The 14,561-nt window shown below is 38.1% G+C and overlaps 1 protein-coding gene and 1 non-coding gene across 2 annotated transcripts; one reads left to right on the forward strand and one right to left on the reverse strand.

Annotated features, from left to right (window-relative positions):
* Window positions 1-2,382: 2,382 nt before the first annotated feature.
* On the reverse strand, window positions 2,383-2,490 carry LOC149767806 (small nucleolar RNA R71). The gene has a single exon (XR_016409272.1). It is a non-coding gene; the product is annotated as a small nucleolar RNA R71 (small nucleolar RNA).
* LOC148714084 (uncharacterized) lies at window positions 2,472-7,288 on the forward strand. The gene is made up of 2 exons (XM_088720821.2): window positions 2,472-4,815; window positions 5,287-7,288. The coding sequence occupies exons 1-2, from the start codon at window positions 2,558-2,560 to the stop codon at window positions 7,286-7,288; spliced, it is 4,260 nt and encodes a 1,419-aa protein (XP_088576947.1). The 5' UTR covers window positions 2,472-2,557.
* Window positions 7,289-14,561: the final 7,273 nt, after the last annotated feature.

The raw sequence follows: 14,561 nt of genomic DNA on the forward strand, positions 1-14,561 counted from the left end.
TTATTTTGTTCTTACCTGTATCGCTCGAACAATGTAATAGAGCTTTTCTTTCACGACAACTACTGTCTAACATTTGCCTGCTTATCATTTACTTTTAAAACTTATATCCTTCAAGGATCAATCAACCACTATGTTCCTTCTTCCAAATCTCAACCTCTTTAAAAGAACTATTTTTATGGTTGTAATTTCGAGTGTTCCATTGCCATTCCTGCCTTTTCACTAACTTTCACTAAGAGATTAATAGCTAGATTGTTTAACATAAATATTAGGTACATGTGGCACTTATGATTGTAAGTTTGCAAAGATATATTTATTGTGTGGTTGGGTCCTGATAGGTGCATGAAAATGTACCTTTTAACATTACCACTTTAGGCTAAATTGTTAAGACTTAAGCATGATTTGGATATTTTTATGATATTTTTCTAATCTGAACTTTACTTCACAAAGTGTCCAAGTCTTAATTGATTTTGGTGATTTTATTGTAGGAATGGAGTTAAGAAGATTGAATATCCCATTGCAGTCCGAATGAAATGAAACTTAGTGGAGATGAAGTAAACATGTTGAGGTTTCATATGCATCAAGAATCAGGTCAATTGGAGCTCCAGAGAGAAAGTTATGAAGTTGCAAAGTTAGGTTTCCCTAAACCGCCAGCCTGGGCCCTGACAGATCAGACCTTTGTGTAGTATTTTGATGATTTCGGGAGCTACAGAAGTCCAATTGAGATGATTCAAATTTTGTTGGAAACTAGACTTCCAGAGCTTTCAAATGACTATAAGAACATAAAATTTGAAGATCAAATGCGATCTGGAGAGTCTCCCGAACCTCATGCTCATGTTGGTGCTCGAGGGTAAAGTCGGAAAAACACATGCAAACGTGTCTAAGTCGTGTTTCCTAGGGTTTTTAGCCCCAAAATCATATATATACTTGGGGAGCACGCCGTTCTAAAGAGAAAAAAGGCTGCATTACAAAGAAATTATCAAGAGGAGCCAAAAATTCATGGAGAGCTAATTCTTTGGTGAAGCTAGGGATGAACTCGCTTGGATGATGGTAGTTTCATTTATATTTGATCTATGTAATAGATTCTCATGTTGATACAATTTTTGTTTATCATTTCTCATCCATAGATCTTTCTTGTGTTGGAATAATCTTGAACCTATTCTTTTCATAGATTCAGCCATGTCTTTTTCTATAGAATTGTTGAGGTGCTTGATTATATCTAGATTTGATTGTTTATCCAGTTAGTGTGATTTTTTGCTGAAATATTGCCATTGGGTATATTTTTGTCTTTGAATCTGAGTCTAAAAGGATAACAATCCTTGGTTTTAAAAGAGGAGAATGATTTTCTAGAATTATCACTAAATATTTTGATTGTAATGCTATATCCTCCAATTAGAGAATCTGGTGCTATGATCTCTAATTGAGTTATCCAATGGATCAAATATGAATGGAATTACCTAATTCAAGTGAGGAATTCCCGATGCTTTGCTGCCATTAATTCTGGTCACATCTTTTCACTACTACAATCTAATTGTCAATTTACTTTTAAACATTCACATCACATTTTACTGCTTTGATATTTCTTTTTAGTTTTGTAGTTCCTTTTAGTGTTCCTACCTTCTCCCTGTGGAATCGACACCCCAATATATACTGCGATAGCTGCGTTATTCTTTGGGCGTAATCAAATTTTGGCGCCGTTGCCGGGGAGAACGGTACAAGAAGCGCTTCAAGGAATAGGTTTGCTGAATTAATTCGTCAAAGCGGTAACCTCGTTCCTTCTTCTTTTTTTTTTTTCTCTTGCTTTTTGTCTTCAGTTTATTTCATTCATAGTTTTGATTTGATTGTGCAAAAAAAATAAAATAAAATAAAATAAAAATAATATACATATATTTTGTGTTGCATGCGTAGGCATAGAGACGAGTTAGGTAGATTTGCAAGAAGACCGGAATTAGAACCTGACACTTTTCCTGTGAATTTGCCCGATACGCCATCTAATTCTAACACCATGAGCAATCACGAAGATCAGCCCATTAGGACTCTCCAGGACTATCTCCATCCTACACGCACAGCCACACCGTCATGCATTATGTTCCCACCCAATGTCCCACAACAGGATTTTAAACCAGGAATGATACAGTTACTTCCTACCTTTCATGGCTTAGAGAATGAAAATCCTTACGTGCACATTAGAGAGTTTGAGGAGGTAGTGGCGACTTTTCATAGTCAACCCGGTACAATAGATGCAGTTAGACTTAAGTTTTTTCCATTTTCTCTGAAAGATAGAGCGAAAAGTTGGTTGTATTCACTGAGACCGCGGTCAATAGGATCTTGGGATGAGATGACACAGGTTTTCTTTAACAAATACTTCCCCCACCATAAGACCAGTGGTTTGAAGAGACAGATTTCAACCTTTGCACAAAAGGATAGTGAGACTTTGTATCAGGTGTGAGAGAGGTTTAAACATTTGTTGAACTTGTGTCCTCATCACGGCTATGAGAGTTGGCGTTTAGTTAGTTACTTTTATGAGGGACTTACACCTAGAGAGCGCCAATTTGTAGAGATGATGTGTAATGGTGAGTTCTTGCAGAAAGATCCGGATGAGGCCATAGAGTACCTGAATGATCTAGCTGAGAAAGTTCATACTTGGACAGGACCTAGTGCGACTGATAGTACTAGTAGGTCACGACCTACAGCTACTCCTTCTAGTGGAGGAATTTACCATCTTAGAGAGGAGGATAATCTCAAGGCCCGGATAGAAATTCTGACTAGGGAGTTAGAGGCCTTAAAAACAAAGGATACAAAGGTTACACATACTGTTTCTCGTGTTGAGTCCCATGGACCCTGTTTTGTATGTGGTGGAGTGGATCACCTAGCTCAGGATTGTCCCACATTTGCTGAAATGAGGGGTGTGTATGAGGAACATTGTAATGCCCTAGGTATGTACAAGAAGCCTTTTACACCCTTTTCAGATACCTATAATCCTGGTTGGAGGAACCATCCTAACTTTAGTTGGAAATCTGACCCGCAACATCCTGCACAACCACAGCTGCCTAGAGCTTATTCTACACCTCCATACCATGCCCCATCTTCTAGGAATCCTTTAGAGGACACACTACATGCTTCTATTGAGGCTCAGAATAAGACAAACCAGAAGTTTGAATCAATGATTACTCAGGTGGTTGAGGAAAATAAAGAGATTAGGAGTCAAGTGTCTAAGTTGATTAGTGCTTTAACCGTAAATGAGCGAGGAAAATTTCCATCGCAAGCTCAACCCAATCCCCAAGGTCAGCATATGGCACAAACTTCTAACCCTGATAGGCAAGATCTTAAGGAGGTTAATTCCATAACTACTCGAAGTGGTAAGGTTATAGAAAGGGTTCCCAAGCCTAAGGACACACAAGAGAAGTTGAGTAGTGATGTAGTTGATGTTCCAAGAGAGGAAGAGATAGTGAAGAGTCCAGTTAGAGTGCCCTTTCCTCAAGCTCTCAAGTCTACCTCAAGAGTTATGGACCATAGTAGCGAGATCCTAGAGAACCTAAGGCAAGTGAAAATTAATCTTCCTTTGTTACATGTGATAAAACAGGTTCCAACTTATGCAAAGGTCCTTAAAGATTTGTGCACTGTAAAAAGAAAACACCATGTTAAGAAAACAGCTTTTCTAACGGAACAAGTAAGTGCTTTGATTGAACAGAGAATCCCAACAAAATATAAGGACCCAGGATGCCCCACAATTTCTTGTATTATTGGGAATCATGAGTTTGCACAGGCCTTACTTGATTTGGGAGCTAGTGTCAATCTCATGCCTTATTCTGTTTACTTGCAATTGGGATTAGGAGAGATCAAACCCACCTCTGTGGTCTTACAGTTAGCTGATCAGTCAGTAAAGATACCAAGGCGGATAGTTGAGGATGTGTTAATTCAAGTTGATAAATTTTACTATCCTATTGATTTCTTGATTCTAGACACACACTCTGTTGTTATTTCTGAATCAAAAATCCCCATTATTTTAGGTAGACCTTTTCTTGCCACCGCTAATGCTCTTATTAATTGCAGGAATGGATTGATGAAGTTGTCCTTTGGGCATATGACCCTTGAGGTCAATATCTTCCACATAAGCAAACAGCCACAGGAGGACGATGAGTGTCACCAAACTTACCTGATAAACACACTTATGCAAGAGGAAGCCATCACAAAACATGAGCCCGATCCTCTTGAATATTTTCTTATTAATTCTGGGTTTGATAGCACATTTGACTCTAATGATGTTACTAATATTTGTGCTATTTTTGATTCATCTCAGGATTATGGGACGAGGACATGGCAACCAAGATTTGAGGAGCTGCCCTTGATGCGAGAACAACCGAAGCCATCTACCATTGAAGCCCCAAAAGTCGAGTTAAAGCCACTGCCTAAGGGTTTAAAACATGCATTTCTTGGTCCAGGTGATACCTTTCCTGTAATAATTTCTTCTGACTTAAGTGCATCACAAGGTAAAAAATTACTTACAACTTTGAATGAGCATAAATCTGCACTTGGTTGGACCATGGCCGACATTAAAGGCATCAGCCCTTTAATTTGTTCTCATAGGATTCACTTGGAGGAGGGAGCTAACCCTCGTAGAGACCCCCAACGCAGGCTAAACCCTACCATGAAAGAAGTTGTGAAAAATGAAGTCTTAAAACTGTTAGATGCGGGTATTATTTATCCGATTGCCGATAGCAAGTGGGTTAGTCCTACGCAGGTAGTTCCTAAAAAGTCAGGTGTCACAGTAGTGAAGAATGATGTAGGAGAATTAGTCCCTACCAAAGCAGCAACCGGGTGGCGCATGTGCATTGATTATAGGAAGTTAAATGCTGCCACTCGCAAAGATCATTTTTCCCTTCCATTCATCGACCAAATCTTAGAGCGTGTAGCTGGTCATCCCTTTTATTGTTTTTTAGATGGTTATTCTGGTTATTATCAAATTGAAATTGCTTTAGAGGACCAAGATATGACCACTTTTACATGTCCCTTTGGAACTTATGCATTTCGTCGTATGCCATTTAGTTTGTGTAATGCTCCAGCTACCTTTCAAAGGTGCATGATGAGTATTTTTAGTGATATGGTTGAGAATTGCATGGAGGTGTTTATGGATGACTTGACTGTTTTTGGTGACTCCTTTGATGAATGTTTGTTTAATTTAACAAGGGTTCTAGCTCGTTGCAAAGAAAAAGGCCTTGTATTGAATTGGGAGAAATGCCATTTTATGGTGCCTTCGGGTATTGTTTTGGGCCATATTGTTTCCTCTAGGGGAATAGAGGTTGATCAATCCAAAATTGAGTTGATCTCTAAGTTGCCCACACCTAAGACTGTGAAGGATGTTAGATCATTCCTTGGTCATGCTGGTTTCTATAGGAGGTTTATCCAGAATTTTTCTGCCATATCTAGACCATTGTGTAACCTTCTAGTTAGGGATACCCTATTTGAGTGGACACAAGAGTGCCAAGCGGCATTCCAAACGCTTATTGGGAAGCTCACTTCAGCTCCCATTATGCAGCCACCAGATTGGAGTTTACCTTTTGAAATTATGTGTGATGCAAGTGACTACGCAGTAGGGGCTGTCTTAGGTCAACGGAGAGAGGGAAAGCCCTTTGTCATTTATTATGCTAGTAGGACTTTAAATAGTGCTCAAATGAATTATTCTACTACTGAAAAAGAACTACTAGCTGTAGTATTTGCATTAGATAAATTCCGTGCTTATTTGATTGGCTCGCCTATTACAATTTTTACAGATCATGCAACCCTTAAGTACCTTCTCGCAAAGAAGGATGCTAAGGCGCGATTAATTAGGTGGATCTTGCTTTTGCAGGAATTTAATCTAACCATCAAGGACAAGAAGGGTTTAGAGAATGGGGTGGCTGATCACCTCTCAAGGTTAATATTTGAGGATACTACAGATACACCACCGATCCGTGATGATTTTCCAGATGAACAATTATTTTCTATCACCTCCATGCCGTGGTTTGCACATATTGTCAATTATTTGGTAACAGGTGAGATGCCATCAGACTGGAATGCACAGGATAAGCAGAAGTTCTTAACAGAGGTACGTTCTTTTTATTGGGATGATCCACATCTTTTTAAGTACTGTCCTGACCAAATTATGAGGAGATGTGTCCCAGATGATGAGATAGCAAGTGTCTTAGAATTCTGTCATTCCCAAGCTTGTGGAGGCCATTTCTCTATGAAGAAAACCGCTGCAAAAATTTTGCAGTGTGGATTTTATTGGCCATCATTGTTTCGAGACACAAATATTTATTGTCGTTCTTGTGAGAAATGTCAAAAATTAGGAGCTTTGTCCCGTCGTAATATGATGCCTTTGAATCCAATTTTAGTGATAGAAATTTTTGATTGCTGGGGTATAGATTTTATGGGACCGTTTCCTCCTTCTTTTGGTTATCTATATATTATTGTTGCAGTAGATTATGTGTCCAAATGGGTAGAGGCTGCAACTTGTAGGAACAATGACAATAAGACAGTAATTAAATTTCCAAAGGAAAATGTGTTGTCTCGTTTTGGTACACCACGTGTTATCATTAGTGACCGGGGTACACATTTTTGTAACCGTTCCTTTGAAGCATTGATGAGGAAGTATGGGGTGGTGCATAAGATTTCTACAGCTTACCATCCTCAAACAAGTGGGCAGGTAGAGCTTGCTAATAGAGAGATTAAGCGTATTTTAGAGAAAACGGTTAACCCCGACCGAAAGGATTGGTCATTGCGATTAACTGATGCACTTTGGGCATACCGTACAGCTTTCAAGACCCCCCTAGGCATGTCACCTTATAGGCTTGTTTTTGGTAAACCTTGCCACCTACCGGTAGAGCTAGAACATAGAGCCTATTGGGCTATTAAGAACTTTAACTTTGATTTACCTGAAGCCGGTGAGCTTAGGAAGTTCCAGATGACCGAGTTAGAAGAGTTGCGAAATGAAGCTTATGAAAATTCTAAAATTTACAAGGCTAAGATGAAGGCATTTCATGATAGAAATATTCTTAGAAAAACGTTTGCACCTAATCAACGAGTATACTTATATGATTCTAGGCTTCATAAACACCCTGGTAAATTACGATCTAGGTGGACTGGTCCTTTTGTGGTAAAGCATACATTTGAGAATGGAGCGGTAGAGATAGAAGATCCTAGAGATGGTCGGATGCTTAAGGTAAATGGCCAGAGACTCAAGCCGGTCCTTGAGAAAGAGGCTCCAGTAGAGGAAGATATTCTTCTCATGGACCCCGTCTACGAACAGTGATGCTATGCCCGTGCAGGTACGTTTCTCTTTTTCCTTGTTTCTTTTTGTTTTTCTTTATTTTGTCTTTGTTTCAGTTTTTGTTTTTGCTTGTTTTGTTTTATTTTGTTTGGTTTCCTTAGTTTAATTTTCAGGTTTGCCAGCTTCCTGTTTTTACCATGGATTTGTGCTCCGCTAATCAGGTGACCTCTATCCTATTTTGTTTTCTATGCTTTTATTTCCATACATTGAGGACAATGTCATGTTTTAGTTGGGGGAGGGCAGCCCATGTGTATATGTTTTTGCATGAATTTGCTTTAAAAAAAAAACAAATGATTACAGAGTATTTTTGCTGGAGTCAATTTTTCTATCTTAGTCACACTATTAAGACACCCTCTGAATTCTTTTTTTATGCACGCATCTAAGCCTTGTGGTTTGATGGATGTTCAATGCATACAATTAGAGAACTCTCAAACTTAAGTATTTACGCATTGGTGAGTATTAGAGAGAGAGAGAGTTCATCATGTTCAGAGACTTGTGGCATGCGTTCATTGATTTTTTTGAATTGGTTGCTCTATTGGGAATTTTTATTGCACAGTTTGTGGTATGTTGGTTGATTATACTTAGGAGATGATGAAGGTCAATTTAGGATGAACGTTTGAGCCTTTCAAGCTAACCCATGTTTTATCCATTAGAAGCCATTTTGAGCCGAAAAAAAAAAAGAACCCTTTCCTTTGTAAACCCATATGTCCTTACCCCCCCCCTCCACATTGGAGTTGAGCCTAAATTATTATATCTTTCCTACCTTTTACTTTCAAGTACATGCTAGGGATGATAAATAATTGGTCCGCAAATAATGAAGACAAGAAAGGGGATGTACTGTGGTGGTTTCTCATTGGTGCTGGCAGGTTTGCTGAAATGGACTCCATAATTGCAACCAAAGGTTGTGTTAAAAAAAAAAAAAGGAAGAAGAAAAAAAGAGAGAAAGAAACAAAGAAACAAATCAACTCCACCAGCAGCTTCAGCTTTCTATTACCACAGGCCTTGAAAATGTCTCAGGCTCTAATCTCCATTCTGAAAATGATTCTATTGGTTCCTAAACTGCTTGTCACAGGTTCAAAATGCTAGTATGAAGTTGTTGATGAAATAACCAAATGGTATGACTAGCGTGAAAAAAAAAGGAAAAAAAAAGAGAAAAGAAAAAAAAAAGGTACAAGCGGTTTGAGGAAGTTGTGCTTGATGTTATATCTTGTGAAGACCTCTAGCATGTACTGGAAAGTTCTTTTGAATTCTCTTATCCATCCTTTTATTATTTTTATTTTACTTAACTTTAGCCTCATTACAACCTTTTATTATTGACCTTTTTGATCCTAAGTGGGTTTGTGGTAAGAATGGTTGAGTTCCCAATGGTTGGTGATCCTATCATAAGATCAATGCTTGTTTGTTGCTTGTTCATGAACACTTGCCTTCTCATATATTTGTGTGAACACCCTTTCTCAACTCCATAGAGAGACCCCTTACACCAGTCTACTATTGAATATTATACCTGTGAGATATGGAGTTGAAGCTTTTGTTTGAAATGTTCTCGACGTTGTATGTGTCAGGGTTGGTGGTAAGATGGTTACGGCTTAGAGTACACACACACACGAATTCTGGGAGTTGCTCTTGATGGACTGATTTTGATAGTATTGTTGATCTCTTGCGAGTACTTTATTTGTTATACTTGAATATTATTGCTTAGCTCATGCAAAAGCTGTCTACACTGGGTTGGATATAGTCCGTTCTTTTTCTTCGCTTAAATTGCTAGGGACTAGCAATAAGCTGGTTGGGAGGTGTGATAGGTGCATGAAAATGTACCTTTTAACACTACCACTTTAGGCTAAATTGTTAAGACTTAAGCATGATTTGGATATTTTTATGATATTTTTCTAATCTGAACTTTACTTCACAAAGTGTCCAAGTCTTAATTGATTTTGGTGATTTTATTGTAGGAATGGAGTTAAGAAGATTGAATATCCCATTGCAGTCCGAATGAAATGAAACTTAGTGGAGATGAAGTAGACATGTTGAGGTTTCATATGCATCAAGAATCAGGTCAATTGGAGCTTCAGAGAGAAAGTTATGAAGTTGCAAAGTTAGGTTTCCCTAAACCGCCAGCCCGGGCCCTGACAGATCAGACCTTTGTGTAGTATTTTGATGATTTCGGGAGCTACAGAAGTCCAATTGAGATGATTCAAATTTTGTTGGAAACTAGACTTCCAGAGCTTTCAAATAACTATAAGAACATAAAATTTGAAGATCAGATGCGATCTGGAGAGTCTCCCGAACCTCATGCTCACGTTGGTGCTCGAGGGTAAAGTCGGAAAAACACATGCAAACGTGTCTAAGTCGTGTTTCCTAGGATTTTTAGCCCCAAAATCATATATATACTTGGGGAGCACGCCGTTCTAAAGAGAAAAAAGGCTGCATTACAAAGAAATCATCAAGAGGAGCCAAAAATTCATGGAGAGCTAATTCTTTGGTGAAGCTAGGGATGAACTCGCTTGGATGATGGTAGTTTCATTTATATTTGATCTATGTAATAGATTCTCATGTTGATACAATTTTTGTTTATCATTTCTCATCCATAGATCTTTCTTGTGTTGGAATAATCTTGAACCTATTCTTTTCATAGATTCAGCCATATCTTTTTCTATAGAATTGTTGAGGTGCTTGATTATATCTAGATTTGATTGTTTATCCAGTTAGTGTGATTTTTTGCTGAAATATTGCCATTGGGTATATTTTTGTCTTTGAATCTGAGTCTAAAAGGATAACAATCCTTGGTTTTAAAAGAGGAGAATGATTTTCTAGAATTATCACTAAATATTTTGATTGTAATGCTATATCCTCCAATTAGAGAATCTGGTGCTATGATCTCTAATTGAGTTATCCAATGGATCAAATATGAATGGAATTACCTGATTCAAGTGAGGAATTTCCGATGCTTTGCTGCCATTAATTCTGGTCACATCTTTTCACTACTACAATCTAATTGTCAATTTACTTTTAAACATTCACATCACATTTTACTGCTTTGATATTTCTTTTTAGTTTTGTAGTTCCTTTTAGTGTTCCTACCTTCTCCCTGTGGAATCGACACCCCAATATATACTGCGATAGCCGCGTTATTCTTTGGGCGTAATCAGGTCCATGCTATCCTCACTCTTCAAATTTCCGTTCTAAAATGCTTTTATTATCTACTATGATGGTTGAGACATTGATAATTAGGCATAAGGACAAAGACACATAGTGGCTAGTTTCTCCTCCACCCCTGCCATCCCCCCCAAAAAAATCAGAAAAAATGTTAAAGTATCTTCTTTAAATACCTCTACCTTATAATTTTGGTAACGCTATATATTGATTTTTCAAAACTATTTTTAAATTATTTTTCTATCTGAACTGCACTACAATTCTAACTTTAAGGGTGTATTTAGTTCACAATAGAAATTGAAATCGGAATGAATTGGAATGAGAATCGGAATAGCCATATGTTCCGACTTGTTTGGTTTATGACCAGAATCAGAATTGGAATCAGAGTAGGATTTGAATACTAGTAAGAGTAGGAGTTAGATTTTGGGGGGATTGGGGCATTATTCGTATTCTCTCTGAAATTAGAATGGAAATGGGACTCTCTCTAACTAAATGGTTGGTATGGAAGTCACTCATCCCATTTCCATTCTAGAGTCCAGCTCCTCCTAACCAAATATGCCCTAAGTCAATATCATAGGGACTTGGATGTTTACTACATACCTAATTGTTTTGATGTTCTGATCTAATATATAAGAGTTAGAAGACATCATTGCATTTTTTTTTCTTTTGACTATAGGTTTTTATGGAAGTGAACATTGTCCTAATTTGCTTGAGCTTCCACCAAAAACATTAGAACTGAATACTAGCTCATGCTCCTTGGCAGACTAAGTTTAAGTTAGGTACCAGCTTTATCATAGCTTATGTTGACATAACACTATAGTCCTCTTGAAACTTATGTATATATTTTAAGCAATATAGCAGACAAGCTACTTTAGGCTTGCCCTTCCTTTGTATCTACATTTTAGGGGAGAGCCATAATGCAGCATTAGCTTTTCTATACAATTGCTATCATTGCACATATTCGATATGCTTAGATACTGCTTATTGCATGCAAAAAAATATTTTTTTATCGGCAATACCAAAGTGTCCTAATTTCAAGAGTATTACTTTTCTTAGTCGGACTCCTATATGTCATGCAAATATAACTCTCCTAATGTGGCTACAGAGTCCAACAACATCTCTAAATGCAGTCCTAATAGATGCCAACATAGTTGTGAGATCCTCTAATTTGTAAGATGTGCTACATCACCTGTCACCTTTATTTTGTAAATTTCTTTCATAATATGAGACTTTATTTATTACATGGTGAGAACATTTTTATTTAAGTTTATTCAAAAAGCAAGGGCAACCTATTGTAAACTATGACTAGTGACAATGTTTTTGAATGTTGAACTGAATGGGAGGGTAGGTTGAAATTTGTTAGATTGAAATCTAAGTCATTGATGAAGTAAACAAGAGGCATAAGAATGTTGAAAAGAATCATGCTTGCAGTGGATGGATCTCATTTATAAAGACCTAACAATCTTATTATTGATAGCAGTAACACCTTTATCTGGCACCAATCAGCAATGTTGGAAATGTAAAGCAAGATAAACCTCTATAAGCAACTTATAAAGCCAAAGCATCAATGAGTTCAATCATTGACTCTACTTTGATGAAAATCTGCATCATTATGTTTCGCATATCAACCTCTACCACACGTATGAATATCATTAGATTGATTAGCCAAAGCTTCTTGAAGATATGAACAGATGCTTTCCATATAACTAATCAACTATAGTTATATCTATGTATTTGTATTTCATTGTTTCATGTGGAATCTCATGTGTAGGGCCACCATTTGCCATTTGTTGGTGCTTGCAGATAGCTATAATACCTGGTTTCACATGGATATTAGTTAATGGCAGATGGGCAACCGAACATGAGAGTCCTATGCAGTCCTATATGACCCATAGGCGCATCCTAGCTATGAATTTTTGTACACTGGAAAGTCTTCTAGGTTTTGTACACTAGAAATTTGCTTAGATATGATGTATATGCATCAATATTTTTGTTGTAGAAAAATTGTAAATGTAAAGGGATTATGAAAATTAACCCTAGCAACTATATGTACTTGGTGGGTCGTGGGGGCATGGATAGGGAATGCAAGGGGTCGGTTAGGTTATTATTCGAACCCACCCAGTACTCACCTCAGGGCGGAGTATGATGGGTAGAAGTAGACAGGTCGAATAAAATTATAAAAATTATTTTTTTATATACAAATCAAACAAATACAAAAATAAACTTCAAAAATATTGTTTTTTTATGAAATTAAATATTCTTCAAGTTAAGAAAAACAATCAACTAAAAAAATAAACAACTAAGTATTATGTCAGGTAACCCTTCATATATTCAATTTTTTTAAGAGAGGAGCGACTAAGATGAAGAAGTGGAAGAAAATTTATGAAGAGTTATATATACCCAGATCAGATTTGTAATAGTTCATGTTCTTTGGGCTAATGGGCCGGCCTAAAAGGCCAGGGCCCATGGAATGGGGACGTGCGATGCACGTGTGGGCGAAGAAGAAGACTCCTAACTGGAGTCTTCTTCCTCCCCCGATTCTGATGGACTTCGAGAGTCATGGGGCGAGCCGACCCTATCCAAACCCTTGGGATCTCATCTATAATAGGGCTTCCGCCTCCTCTATTGAACACTATCATCGATAACTCGAGGAATCGTCATTGATCCCAAACTTCTCCGAATCTCTTCCTTAGATTTTTGTCGGAAAGGAGCATTGGATCTTCGTCAAACTGAGGTAATTGATCAAACTTCTTCTTCCTCCTTGTTTCTTGGTTCAGTGGTTACAGTCACCGCTTGATTTGGACCAGCGGGTTGCAAGATTGCATAAAAATAAGGTATCCCCTATTTTTCTCCTCTTTCTTTGCCTTTATCGACTATCGTCGGCCACCGTCACCCTTGACTGTCTTAAGGCCGCCCGGTGAGTGATTGGCCACACGGCGCATGATTGGCCGCCGACCATGGTTAATAGGAAGAGGGAGGAAGAGAAGGGCCGAGCCCTTCATTCTTTTCTCTTTTCTCTTTCCCATTTCCTCCTCCCATCCGACCGACCATAGTCACCGTAGGATGGTGTCGAGCCGGCCACCATCACTGAGGCCATCGCCGTCGCCGGAGGCTACCGTAAGCCACTGTCCACTGGTTTGAGAAGGAAAGGGAGAGGGAGCCTCCCTTGTTTGATGAAGAGAAAAAAAGTTTCCTCTCTCTTCTCTCTCTTCTTTCTCTTCTCTTCCTTTGCTCTTTCTCTCTCTCCCCGCTCCTTAATTTTCTCTCTTCTTGCTCTCTAGTTGGACCTAGGGGTTGTGGGAGAGGGATTTAGGAGACTCGATGGTAGACCCCGTGGAGAAAGCCAATACAGGTTTCTAGACCGCCGACTTTTAGTTTATGGTTTTTATTTTAATTATGCATTTGGCATTGTAGGAAAATGATCAGCGGGATAGAAGAACGTTTAGCAGGTTTTTGACACCACAGTTCCTAAACAAGGTGTGGATTGAGTGAGTTTGTTAGAAGTTTGAGGTAAGAATTTTCGAACACTAATTATCTTTATTTATATATGATTATTTTGTGCATCAACGATTGTGTTTCGTATGGTATATGATGGCGGTGTAGTATATACTTATTTGTTAAGTATATGGGCATCTTTAATGGTTGAATGTATCATGTATTACTTATTTAAGTGTGTGGACTTGTATTGTGCATGTATTGAATTTTGTGAAAGAGCGAGATGTTGTATCATATTCACATAACAAGCATGTTATTAAGTTGTATATTTTGTATGGTTAGTTGTGGTGCTTTGGACTAGCCACGTTATTGATGCCCCGCCTCAGGGCAAATTTTACTATTATCCGCACCTGCCACGGATCTGCTGTGGGAAAGGCCAAACCCACCCTATTAGGATCGGGACGGGTTAGGTACCCGATAGGGTGAAGTAAATTACCACCCCTAGACAAGGAGAGAGAAAGTAAGAGTCGGAATTGGTGACGAGTGAAACAAACCTAGGGCCAATGAACAATTGTTTTGGTTCAAATAAATTACCATATCTAATTAAGTTGGCAATACTTGCTCTTCTTGCTACGACAAACATATAATGGAGCTTGAATTTATCATAAAC

This window comes from Phoenix dactylifera, chromosome 4 (assembly GCF_051530095.1).
Source record: "Phoenix dactylifera cultivar Ajwa chromosome 4, Ajwa_hap1_PhDact_Kaust_v1.1, whole genome shotgun sequence".
Lineage (NCBI taxonomy): Eukaryota > Viridiplantae > Streptophyta > Magnoliopsida > Arecales > Arecaceae > Phoenix > Phoenix dactylifera.